This window comes from Ranitomeya variabilis, chromosome 7 (assembly GCF_051348905.1).
Source record: "Ranitomeya variabilis isolate aRanVar5 chromosome 7, aRanVar5.hap1, whole genome shotgun sequence".
Classification (NCBI taxonomy): domain Eukaryota; kingdom Metazoa; phylum Chordata; class Amphibia; order Anura; family Dendrobatidae; genus Ranitomeya; species Ranitomeya variabilis.
In genome coordinates, this window is record NC_135238.1 from 6,879,523 (window position 1) to 6,893,449 (window position 13,927).

The following is a 13,927-nucleotide window of genomic DNA, read 5'->3' on the forward strand; positions in this document are numbered from 1 at the left end:
TAAAGAGCGCCATTAATTTTCACAGTGTTTGACAGACACTACCGGCACTATCCCCATCAGGGCTCACAATATTCATCTCCTATCAGTATTTGGATTGTGGGAGGAAACTAGAAAACTCGGAGGAAAACCATCAAACTGAGCCACAAGTGTATTATTTGTGTCTTTTAGTTATAAGTGAATCTTCCGAGCTTCGATTTCGTGAGAACATAACTGCAAAAGAAAAACAATTGCTGATGCTCAGCTGTCCACCACCAAACATCCAGTCCTCAGTGGCCCCTGCTGGACGTCATCTTTATCCTTCAGTTGGTGTCCACAGGTCTCCGATGTCATGACACATCACGTTTCGGCACTACATGACATTACAAGGAGCACGGAGACATCTGAGGCCTGAGAGACACTTTACGACCATTATGTATGGATGAGTGCGCCAGTATTTATGTGCGTGATATGTGCCCAGGTGTGATTATATAACTTGTGTCTTCTTACGAGTGTATGATATGTGCGGGCGTCCGGTTTTCCATGAGTATCGCCATCAATCGCTGGCCAACACTCCGTGTGTTAGATGTGGTCAATTACACATTCATACTAATTATATCCTTGGACTCTGAGCTGAGATAAGAGCGTGCAGAGGAGCAATAAACCACTAATAGGCGGCCACAATCTTCCAGATATTCTCAAACGGACACAAAGTTCTATCAGAAGACGCTGAACGTCCATCGCATCCAAAACCTCCATTATTCAGCTCCGCTTCTTCTGTATCTCCGTTCCTGTGATAAGATTTCTACTTAATATATATCCAATTGATTTGATCTTTGGTAAAGTGAATACTATAAAGAATAAGAGTTAAATAACCCAGCTAATCCTTGATCAGCCGTAACATTAAAACCTACTGTTGTGTTCCGTTCACACCTCATCAGAGGTGCGCAGATTCTCCCGCTTTCTCTTCCTTTTTTTGACCATTTGCAGATTCCTACAGAACTATGCTCTCTGCGTATGTATCCACCATGACAGACAGAACAACATGGTTTTAATGATGTCTTTATTTTCTCGTTGCCCTGTGGTCGCTGTTTCTTTCTTTCCAATTTTTTTTTCTTTTTCCTTTTTAGGGATGTTTTTATAAAAATTGGGTTCACAAATTAAAAAAAAAATAAAGAAAATAAATGTGTAAGAAAAAAAACAATGTTTTAATCTGCTGCTTACATTATTCCACTAATATAGACTTCAAATAGACGACATTGACCAGAAAGAAACAATTATTCACATTTCTATGGTGATTGATGATCTTTTTGGAGCAATTCTAACTCCAATGTAAAAGTTTTTGTGATTCATTTTTACTGCCGGTGAGGACCAAGAAAATGTACAGCTGTGAAGTCCAAGATCCTCCACTCATGGAATGAAGATCTCGGTCATTTATGCCGTTCATGAATATGGGCGATCCATTCATAAATGTGTTTCTTACATAATATCAAATAGCAGAAGACATATCTGCATAATAAAGAGTGAAAAAACTGGTGCTAAACGCTCCCACAAGGATAAGAGTCACCATAGCGATGATAAAACGAAGCTCGGTATAGCTTTAGATTGGCCGATATAAAAATCCTAGTCTGGCCAACGGTAGACTTATGGGCGTCTCGTGAATTTTTTTATTCTATCTATCTTGGACACACTTCTTTATTTTAACAATGTAAATGTGTCAAATTATAAATTACCATAAATAATAAAGAAAAAGAAAACTTGATTAAAAAGATAAAAGTGTAAGAAGCATAAATGGGGGGTGTGAATCCAACCATCGAGGTCATATCCTCCAGTGACAACTGTTTATCAGGACAGGAGGACATCTAGAAGGACACCTCCGTCTGCCTTTATTGCATTGTCCCCGCTTTCTTCATAAGAAAACTCAGCCATTCCTGACGCTGCTTTTGAAATTCCGATACGTTTTTTATATGGAAATCGACAGAGTCCAGGATTTCATAGAGAATCTTGAGGATTCTGCGGTGCTTATTCGGGAGAGACAACTTATCTGAGAGGATGTAGTTTTCTAAGCAGTGAACACTCTCCATTCCCATTCCAAAAAACGCGTCCTTCAGGGCAGATTTCTCCATGATGGTTCTCGTTAGGACAACGAAGGGCAGGATTCCTGGGAATATTAAGCACAAAATTATTAGTACTGTTATGGTTAAGGTATCACATGGACACATCGAATCCACCAGCCCCGGACAACAATGTAATGTACAAGGGGCTCTCAGCTCTAAACTGAAGATCTCAGGGAGGGAAATAAGGATCGAATAGTTCGAATCCAAATGCCTAATCCTTTAGGGAATCTGCCAAATAAGTCTGGAGGAGACAGATTAGTCTGGAGGAGACAGAAGAGTCTTGAGGAAGAGAAGGATCTGGAGGGAAGATTGATTATGAAGGACAGAGTAGTTGGAGGAGACAAAGGGGTCTAAAGGAGGAAAGAGAAGTCTGGAGGAGACAGAGGAGTCTGGATGAAAGAGACACAGAGGTATGGAGAAGAGAGATTAGTCTGGAGAGGACAGAGGAGTGTGGAGGACTGAGAAAAGAATACTGAAGATGTCTGAAGGAGATAGATGGGTTTGGAGTGGAAAAATGGTGTCTGGTGTGGATAGAGGTGTTTGGCAAAAGCAAAAAAAATCTGAGCGAGACAGATGGGGTCTGGTAAGAAATAAGTCTGAAGGGGAAAGAGGGGTGTGAAGAGAAACACAGCATTCTGGAAGGGTAACAAAAGCGTCTGGAGGCTGAGATAAGAGTCTGGAGAGAGGAGACAAAGGAGAATGGAAGAGAAAGATAAGTAAGTAGCGTAGAGATAAGTCCACTGAGAGGGCACAGAGGGATATGAAGGAAGCAGGGAAGTCTAGAAGGAATAGAAGAGCAAAAAGAGGACAGAGGAGTGCAGGGAAGACAGAGAAAACGACATAGGAGTATGGAAGCGATGGAGATGTCTACATGGAAAAGAGAAGTAGGAGATGACTGAGGGCACAAAGAATCTGTAGTAGATAGAGGAGCCTAGAGGTGAAGGGTATGACAGAATAGACAGATGTTTTTGAGGGAGACAGATTTGTCTATCAGGAAGAGAGAAGTTCAAAACAGGCAGATTGGGCTTAGGGAAGGAAAAAACACTCTAAAGGAGGATAGGAAGCTCTGGAGGAGGACAAAAGAGTCTGGAGGCAAAGAGAGGGGTTTGAAGACTATAAAGGAAGCTGGAGGGGTGACAAAGGAGTCTGATGGTGAACAGAAGGGTCAACAGGGAGGAGACAGAGGAGTGTGGAGGAGCAGAAGAGTCTAGAAAGTGGACATGGAGAGATTTGGAAGAAACAGAGGAATCCAGAGAAAACAGGAGTCTGGATGGAAAAGACATATCTGGAGTAGACAGAGGTGCCTGGCAGGGCCAGAGAAGTCTGGGAGAGATAAATGGAAGAGTGTAGAGGAAGGAGGCAGAGGGATATGGAGAAGAAAGAGGAGTCTGTATGGAATAAAGGTGTTTACGGGGGATACGAGAGTCGAGAGGAGATAGAAGATTTTAGAAGAGGGACAAAGGTGTATTGAGGAGACAAGGACAAGGAACGTTGGAGAGGACAGAGGAGCCTGAGAGCAGATAGGAGTGGCATGCTGAACATATGCCTGGTCAAACTGGGTTTTTCTGTGTTTGGTGGAAGCAGAAGTTGGCTAAATGATCTCGTGCGGCCAACAGCTATGTGATTTTTCTTGGTACCTCTGGTCAAAGCTCTTATTATTCCAGCACACATTTTTACTTCATAAGGAAATTAAGCTGGCAGGAACTTATTGTAGGGCAACAAAATAGAAAAAAACATTAGGTGGAATTATCTGGGTAGAGAACTGAGGTCTATGACGTACTGTAACCTAATGATTGATTACCTGTGAGTTTTTGGGCTTGTTTCAGGAATTCACTGATGTTTCGGTAATCCTCATCACTGAGGTTTTGTTGTGAACTGTATTGAAAAATGGACACAATTTTAGAAAATGTTACCATCAATAAATCAACGGTGATTTCTAGCAAAAGACTTCTCTGACGAAACTTAATATGCGTCATCCAATTAATTATTAACAAATAGTGAAGCCTCACACAAAGAACGAAGATTGGATCACGAAATTTGTAAGACGTGTAGGCATCAAAGTCACAAAAGGAGTGTCACGATTCCTCCGCTCAGTGTGTCTGGGACTCAGTGATGGACAGCTCTGTCATCCTATCCTGTGCTGGGGCGTGCTGAGTTGTCAGTGCTTTGATAGCTCAGGTGACCTATCTGAGACTCGGAGGTGCAGAGATTTCTCCAGGTGCTTCTTGTTCTTGGTAATTGCCCTGCCATTTAGGCGAGTTGTCTGGCCCAGATCCCTGCCAGTCAAAGCTTCTGCTCTCTGGTGTGTGTTTGCCTGATTCCTGAGCTGTGAGTTCTGGTCTACTGCTATTGACCTTTGGACCAAGCTCTGACTACCTGTTTGTTTTTGCCCCTTTTCTTTTGATCTTCTGCTGCTGACCTCTTTATCTGACATTTTTTATCCCCTGCTGACTCCTCTCCTTCATTTCCCTTTTCCTTCTTTCCCCTTTCTTTTCCTCAGTATTGTTTGTCTTCTCCATTCCCTTCTTTGCTCAACTACAGTTGAGGAAAAACATTGGAATACTCCTGGTACCAGTAGCCACATTGATAGTCCATGGCCACCAGACCTGAGTTCTGCGAACCTTCTGCTACCTGTGACATCTCTGACCCCTCTTTTGAACATTAGGTCATCATGGTGTCATGTACGAGCTGTGTCGTAACGTAATAGGGCCATGGAAGCCTATTCATCAGAAAAGGCATCGGGGAAGTCACAAAAAAGTAGAGGTACGCAGTGTTCTGGCCTAGTGCCAAGGACTACTGAAATGGCCACTGGACCTGGACACTGCCAGTCTTATTACCCAACTCTACATTTCACTGATACCTGTAAACCAGGACCGGCACGATCACGTCAGTGCAGCCTTCTGTGATTCTTTTTGTCACCAGTTGGAAACGATCATTTTGGCTCCTCTCCCATGACACAACTTCATTCAGAGGCACACAATTACCTTAACATAAGAAAATAATCAGTCAATTAAACACTGTAGAAACAAATACTAGTTTTGGGGAAAAGTCTACAATTCATGTTTTATCCATCCAGTCGACAGTGTAAAGTAAATCTGATGTTGTCTTGCACAATGGCTCATTTGCCTTTTCTATCTAGCACGCAGAATGGCCCATGTTGGTCAATTTGCATGATGGTTTATTTGCAATGTCTCTTGTCCAAACAAGTTTTGGTTTTATAAAATTTCAATGGTTACAAAAACAAAAACAGCATCTTCTGGGCGCAAGGAGGAGCAGAGATGATTGGTTAATAGCTGTAGATCATCAATAGCAGCCACCTATAGGAGATTCAATATTCACAGCCGGTTATGGAGGGCGAAGAAGATCTTTGGGTTTACAGTAAGAGAATTCCTAGATTATTGCTAGTTTCAGCCAAGAAAAATGTTGCCTGATATTGAATTTCTTAGAAAGTTACAAGACAGCAGTGACAACATATATTATGACCAAAATGGGTACTTCATAAAGGCTGGGCGGTTCTTTCAATAGGATTTTTTGACCATTTACATTTTTCTTAGTTTGAGTAGTAGTAGGAAAACACTTACAAAGTTGAGCGTAAACTTCCCATTCTTGAGCAGAGTCCATCTTAGAAAGGCCTCTGTTGTCGACAATAGTAATACTGTTGGTGAGCTTGTACCCCCTCCGGTCCATGGTCTTCCCTCCCTGGGATGTAGCCTCCCCTGCATAGTCATGAAATCCGTCACTGCTCATGGTAAACAGGCAGGAATTTACGAAGGAGGACTTCCCATGGCCGGCAAAACCAAAGAGCTGGATGACAACACGATTGAAGGACCCTTGAGGAAACTGGTAGCCCTGTATATACTGCTTGAGTTGATTAATATTTCTTGGATCAGTCACTTTGAAGATCTTGGACTTTGCAGCTGATTAGAGAGGGAAAATGAAAAATTCTCAAGATGAAAGGAAACTTCTTGGTGATGTGAGATTACGATAGAATGATTTGCTTTAGAAATCGAATGGATGTGAATGTCACCAACTAGAGAGTGAAGATGCAGAAGAAGTTTCAGGAGATTTCAAAGGAACGGTTCCTCACCTGACATACCTTTGTCAGTCTTTAAGATTCCTTTTTCTATAGGTTCTAATAAATTCAGAAAGTCTTGGAGGACGTCATCAGCCTTTAAAAAAAAGAGGATATGGTAGCTTAAAATGTTATATGTTTAAAGAATCTGAAAATGTGATCAAAGTAGAGAGAGAGGATATAGAAACTCCATGTAGAGTTGAATGGAAGCCTTGACCTCTGTGCTGGAAGTCTGTAATAATAACCACCAACCCACCATGCTACGCCCTGAAGACATCCATGGAAAAGAGAAGAAATCAAATTTAAAGACAAGCCTGGAGGACCCTATGTTGTACCTTGACCCCTTTGTCTTGTTCCTGGTTATATTCCTCTATGATGGCGGTCTTGTCAGTAATAAAGGCCTTGTGTCCTCCGGGGACGTGATATTTGTTCTTCTTCAGATTTTGGTCTAGCTTACTCTTTACCCGTCCCAGGATATCGTTACATCTGTGCACAGAAGACTCCTCAAACACTTTCAAGGTTTCATCTTTTCTCTTCAGTAAATTGCCCTGGTCACAAAATAAAAAGCAAAAACATTTCACAAAGTGGTTGTCCACTGTTAGACAGTGTATTCTGAATCATCCCAAGGTTCATCGTGTGACATGACGGAATAATGTGACGTGATTGCCATAGGACTGGGTGTCGACATCAGAGGAAAGGTGCCATTCTGGTAGGTAAATGAGTATTTTTATGTTTTCTTATACACCTTGGGGCAATCCAGACGGCATGTAGAATAGTCAACACCACCTTTAATTCATCATTGTATCAGAAGTAACATGCCAAGTTTATTATAGCGTAAAACATGGAACCCATGAGAAAATTGACAAATTATTAGGATTTATACGTGGATGAGATTGTTGTTCTGCAAGACATGTTGGATCTTTCTATTCTGAGATCTCGCTCCAGGTCTATTCTAATTACAAAGTATCTCCCCTAACGTAGTTATGTCTGACCGAACAACGTCCCAGCTTTGTCTGGTTCTAACTTTTGGGCAATCATGGTTGACTGTAAGAGTTTCTATGTTATTGGAATATTGGCTGAAGGGCAACCACCAAAGGTGTAGGGTCTGTACTGGAGAAGAGAGTTATTCTTTGCATTATTCATGTACCTCGGAAGCAATGTTTAACTTTGGAGAAGCCCTGTGTCGACTTTTTCTGAGCAGCTGGCCACCAACACCTAGGGTTCGACAGCCTCAACAACAACATGGGAATAACCAAAAATATCATGTGCCGTCATGAAGGGAGTTAGCTACCAATGAAGAAGGATGGTTCTCTACCTCGAGATCATGCAAATATTCTTCGTGGCTCTTTTCATGTCTGAGATACAACTTTTTAAATTCTTGCGTGGCCTCATCGACTGCGGCCTCATGGAGCTGCTGGAATTCTTGTTGGCTGTTCACATGTTGGGAAGATATCTTGTCCTCATAAATCTTAATAGAACTGTTCATAACTTTTATGTTTTCATGACTAAACATGTCTGAAACAGAACTTTCTAGAAAAACGCTGTCAGGTCTTGTGACAACATTAATGTATGACTGGAGAAGGTACGCGAATCCTGTAAGGAAATGAGAGGACACTTTTATCTATACTGGTCAATGTCGATGTTCTCAATGTAGGACATTGATAACATGTAATGTAATCACAATATCACATAACCAAATGGTTACACATAGAACATTGATAATAACAGTGAGCTCGCTCTACAGATCTATACAAAAATGGTCAAAGTTCTTGGAGCTTGAATTCTATCAAATCAGGAGGACCATCTCCTTCTCCACTTTGGTGTAACCACAGTGGACAAAATATTTAGAGATCGAAGCAACCAACATGGGAGAAATCGATCTGCAAGCAATGACCCTATTATTACCAATGATCATGGATTTATTTTTGCATCTTTCAGTCAACCCTTGGTTGAGACAACATCAGACTCACTGGATCCCGTGAGGGGAATTCCTCCTTTTAGTTTTTTCTCTGGAATTTCATCAAAGATAAATTGACAGAAATTTTTAGTCTGTTCTACAAATTCTGATTGAAGCTTCGTCTCAGAGATTTGGTCTATTATGCTCAGAATCTCTTTGTCTGATGACGGGAAATCAAAAACGAAGCACTTTCTCTTCGGAAAAAAATTTTGGATGGTCTTTCGGGCTTTATTTTGGTCCTGTGTCCTTGGAGTTTTTACAGCTGAAATAAAGGAAGTTGAAAATAACAGTAAGAACAAAGGAATTTCATACACAGGCAATGTTTTTTCTGGATCTAGCAAAAGCATCGTACTCCGAACAAGGAGTGAACATAGAGGAGAACCGGCCTCCACAGCAGCACCTTGCTCCATGGTTATTTCTACAGATGGTCAGGAGAATTGGGATCAGAAATATTTTGTTGATTGTTGCAGGTAGAAATGAGGAAATCAATTTTCTACAATTTTAATTTGTGTGAAATTTTTAGGAATTCCCTGAATTTAGCAAATGCAAACAATCTGCAATTTTAGGCAAATTGTTTGCCATGATCACCATCATTGTACACATTCTGAGACTGCACCAGCCAGAGAAGGCTCAAATGACTTCAGGTGCATGGCCTCTTCCATAATATCTTCCAGCTAGATCACATGTTACAGCGCCGCTAATAATAAGAGACTATTAGACTATTATAGCCTGCATAAAAGCAAATACAGGGAATGTAGGAGCCATTTTGTGGTGAATCTGGATAGCGAGAGAACATCGCAGCTCACAGCTTAGCCATAAAGATAGGAAGAGAAAGCCATAAAACACTGAATAGACTGTACAGATAGTGTGTGACAGCAGAGCAGTGAAGAAAAGTAGTGTGTGAGAATAAGAGAACAGTGTCATACTCGTGTTTCTGGGGCTTTTGAGTACTTTTGATTTGCAGTGAATTGCAAATCACATTTCCTGGCAAAATTTGATGAAACTAGAAAATTCATTAGATTCGCACATCACTAGTAGCTGAGTAACATGTCAGTGGTTTGACATACGAGTTATTTCCCGCAGACAGTTTTCCAGGTATTCATCGGCACTGACTGGTTGACCCTTAATCTCTAGTTTGAGGGTGGCATCTCGTAGGGCCCAAACTAAATGTGGTTGCATGTGATCCTCGCTGTCTGTCTGGGCATCTCGTCCCTCCTGTTTAGAAGCCTTCTCTGTGATGAGCCGGTGAGTTCCAGTCATGGAGCTGGGTGATTTCGATTTAAGGAGAATTGTAGGAAAAAGTTTGAGATTATATTCATTTTTGCAAAATTAGAGGGGAAACTATCTTAAAAGAATGGATATATCCTGTATAGACAAAGATACTACATGTATCAAAAACCAAGTTTGGGGAAACGTATTTCTACACCTGATTCCTCAACTGCTCATTGAAGTCCTCCATTCCTGGAGAGCAGCAGCCGAAGGCCACCATGGCATACCAATACATACAGCGGTACCAGATCCACATCATCAGAGGTAAGCGCTAAATTAGGATGGTCATAAGTGATATTCTCCAAGTAAAGGTCCTACTACCTTACACTGAAGCACAGACCCATTGTCCTGCGTGCTATTGGGAGGTCCAGCTTATATTACGCAGGTTAAATATGAGGCACCAATGTCTTAGAACGTAGATTTCATCTGGTTTCGCTTACATTATATCTTCACAGCCAACCATCATGATCTTACACTCCAAAGGATACTACAGTTTGTCTACAGCACTTTGGTCGATAGCAGTTTTGCTGTTGTAGATGACGGCACTACTCATGAGCATGGCCAGTGACAGGATCATGCGGTCATTCTGCAGGTTGGCCTGAAATACATTGGGTCAATAATAATTATTCCAGAAAAAGTTCCCTGGTAGAACGTGCTCCTTACTTACCTTCCCCACATCTCCGATACCTTCTGTGTCCAGCAGGATGAGGATGTGACCACTTTTCTTAGGGTGAGGGACACAACGCATCCAGATGCCTTTGGTATTTGCACTTAGTGTATGCCCCAAAGAGAAGCCACCTGTAGTTGGAGAAGGGTGAAAAAGAATATCCAAGCTCTTCTTCCTTTCATTTACTGGTTTCTTTGATCCTCGTTCTCTTATATTACAATTAAAACTGATACAAATATTCAAATTAATCTACTTTGGGTCCCGAATGATAAGCCATGGCATCCCGCCTCCTGCACAAAACAGGGACTACTTCTCATTATATGATACAGTGCTACTAATCAGTGAACATCTGAGTAAGATGAGAACATCTCAAACCTCCCCTCCCATGGTGGCCACAGATATGGTCCGTAACTCCTGGCCTGTGATTTCCATCCTCCTCTCACCTTCTGAGTCTCCTGAGAGTTTGTTTAGGAGGTAGGATTTCCCAGACCGGTATGGTCCAACGATGGACACCACAACCAGTGGCTGCAGAATGTTCTCCAGAACTTTCTTGGCTTCTTGATTTATAGAAAATTGCTTGTTTTCAGGATTCTCCACCAGACACATGGGTTTGGAAATCTTCTGGATCTCAGACATGATGATCTGCAAATGTCGGGTTCAAACATTGAGAAATATTACACAATAAAACTCATCGTCCTTCAGTCTGATTCCAGAGTCCCAGAGATAATAGTGGAGGTGAGGATCAGCGGAAATGTCCTCTGGTTTATAGATATATGGAGGATACCAGACCGGCCTCGTAGGTTGTTAGTGAATGCTCCTGGACCCTGCAGATCAGCTACTATACAAGTGAATGGGTGGCAGGGCCAAAGAGGCTTCAGCTGATTTGTGGAGGGGCTTCATTTCGAACCCCCATCTATCTCATACTCTTGACTATTCTTACAGTTTGTCACCAATTGTTTAACCACTTAAATGGGAGTCAGACACATTAACCCTGCACTCTGATCTCTGGAATATTTTTTCAACTTTAATTCCTGCTTGTTATTAGCTCGAGTCCAGTTGGTGGTCCTACTCAATGAGTGACAGACTTCCCTGTGGTTGGGACCGCCTACTGGACTCCGAAACACAGAAATAGCTGTGATTTTGATGAATACAGAATGTTATACTAAAACCTTTGCCACAAAGTTATATATCAATCTGCTTGACTCGACTGGGTCAATAATATAATGTCCATAAAGTTCCACCCCAGCGATACTGCTGCCATCTCAGAATTATTAGAGGGACATCGGACCTCATAGCGACCGATCAGAGCCCAATCTTCATAATTCTGATAGGCGTCTAATATCTAAGACCAGATTCGTGGTTATTGAGTGTGAACACGAAGCTTCCAGAGATCAGAGGCGGGAAGAGTTGTCATAAGGATCGGGACAGAAACGCTTTCCTTACAGTGGAACCTTTAGCATTTTTTGGGAGAAGTCATTTTATCTTTTTTTATCCCACTTTTTTATCATTTACCGTGATCCAAAAAAGAAAGCACTTACTAAATTCTGGGCCACTAAACCACAGAGCGCGCCATTTTGCAGCTTTTGTTGCTCAGCATGCTTATAGTAAAACACAAGAATTGGGCATTTTGGAGCAAAATATCTTCGAAGTTCCAGGAGATAAATCCAGGTCTCTTTGGTGCACACCGCAGTCGGAGCGGGGGACTGGGCGCTTTGCTTCACTGCTCATACGTCTGCATTTAACATGGGTGAGTTTGGGAAACTAAACTGTAGCTTCTTAAAAACATTTTATGACCTAAAACCAAGTTCAACTTAACGGGAATCCATTTGTACTTGGCCTCATGCCTCAACCGGTAAGTACAACAGTGGAGAAAAATAACGACAAGGAAGAATCTCTCTACTTGAAACCAGGACGGGACCTCTTGGTGCTGATATCGGTCTGAATTTTATACCTTGTTTGATATCAAAAAGTTACAATTGGAAAAGCTTTGTTACTCCTCTTACTGTAAAGATTCCTTTCTATAATAAAAATAGTGGCTCTCTTCTTCCTTACACTTTTCTCAAGTGTTAATGGTTTATTTTCATCAATTAACAAAATGCAAAGTGACTGAAGAAAAGAGAAATGTGAATCCCAACAGCTGCAGAATAAACTAGGAGCCGGTCAGACGCCTCCCTGATCGTATTACATGATGGAGAAGTATCTGACGAGTTCCTTCAAAAACCGTCTGCAAGTTTTCCTAGAAGAATGAATGCCCTGATGGTGCCTTGAAGGCGGCGGGTGGTCACTATGTATTGGTGGGATTTGCGTTCCTCTTTTCTTCACTCACTTTGTATTTCTTAATTGCTACAAATAAATTAATAACTCTTGTGTTTTGAAAGCTTCTCACTCTTCAGCATTTTTTCCAAACCTGTGTAACATTTCCACAGTCCTATATACACTCACTGGCCACTTTATTAGGTCCACCTGTCCAACTTCTTGTTAACACTTAATTTCTAATCAGCCAATCACATGGCGGCAACTCAGTGCATTTAGGCATGTAGACATGGTCAAGACAATCTCCTGCAGTTCAAACCGAGCATCAGTATGGGGAAGAAAGGTGATTTGAGTGCCTTTGAACGTGGCATGGTTGTTGGGGCCAGAAGGGCTGGTCTGAGTATTTCAGAAACTGCTGATCTACTGGGATTTTCATGCACAACCATCTCTAGGGTTTACAGAGAATGGTCCGAAAAAGAAAAAAAATCCAGTGAGCGGCAGTTCTGTGGGCGGAAATGCCTTGTTGATGCCAGAGGTCAGAGGAGAATGGGCAGACTGGTTCGAGCTGATAGAAAGGCAACAGTGACTCAAATCGCCACCCGTTACAACCAAGGTAGGCCTAAGAGCATCTCTGAACGCACAGTGCGTCGAACTTTGAGGCAGATGGGCTACAGCAGCAGAAGACCACACCGGGTACCACTCCTTTCAGCTAAGAACAGGAAACTGAGGCTACAATTTGTACAAGCTCATCGAAATTGGACAGTAGAAGATTGGAAAAACGTTGCTTGGTCTGATGAGTCTCGATTTCTGCTGCGACATTCGGATGGTAGAGTCAGAATTTGGCGTAAACAACATGAAATCTTTGGGATGTGGTGGAACGGGAGATTCGCATCAGGGATGTGCAGCCGACAAATCTGCGGCAACTGTGTGATGCCATCATGTCAATATGGACCAAAATCTCTGAGGAATGCTTCCAGCACCTTGTTGAATCTATGCCACGAAGAATTGAGGCAGTTCTGAAGGCAAAAGGGGTCCAACCCGTTACTAGCATGGTGTACCTAATAAAGTGGCCAGTGAGTGTATATCAGCAATATTTCCTGCTGCACCTTGTGCCTCATACACGCTGGTATGGAATAGCACGATATCAGCATCTTACTGTACATGACAGACTGCAGAGCCCCCACAGCCCAGACAGCGGAGGCCAGGATGCCGCTATTACTCTGACTCCAGTTATTAAAGTCCCTGCCGATAATACAAGAAAGTTCTCACCTTGGTGACTCCACGTGTTCTCCTGCTCCTGGATTCAGCAGGGTCCTCTCTAGGTTCATACAGAGTATAATAATAAATGTTGTAAAGTGAAGAATGAAGATGTTTCCTTCTTGAATTCAAGGAAAATGAAAGTGAAAGGGAAGATCAGAGTTACAAAACTAGCAAACATTAGTATCAGAGCAAAACTAGAAGAGGGTGGAGTTCAAGTCACACCATTACTAATCTGACCTTTTACTGTACCCTAAGAAACTGCCCCATGACTATGCCTGACACTGCATCATGACTGTGCCCCGGACACTGCCCCATGACTGTGCCTGACACTGCATCATGACTGTGCCCCTGACACT

The 13,927-nt window shown here is 42.1% G+C and overlaps 1 protein-coding gene across 1 annotated transcript; it reads right to left on the reverse strand.

The window, feature by feature from the left end:
* Positions 1-1,029: 1,029 nt before the first annotated feature.
* LOC143785093 (guanylate-binding protein 1-like) lies at positions 1,030-13,714 on the reverse strand. Its single transcript, XM_077273766.1, has 13 exons — positions 13,581-13,714; positions 10,502-10,700; positions 10,059-10,189; positions 9,880-9,989; positions 9,190-9,386; positions 8,136-8,384; positions 7,481-7,758; positions 6,501-6,713; positions 6,181-6,262; positions 5,675-6,010; positions 4,954-5,077; positions 3,895-3,968; positions 1,030-2,137 (listed from the first exon to the last, which is right to left on the reverse strand). Exons 2-13 carry the CDS (start codon positions 10,692-10,694, stop codon positions 1,863-1,865), a joined length of 2,262 nt encoding a protein of 753 aa, XP_077129881.1. The 5' UTR covers positions 10,695-10,700; positions 13,581-13,714; the 3' UTR covers positions 1,030-1,862.
* Between the last annotated feature and the right edge of the window lie 213 nt (positions 13,715-13,927).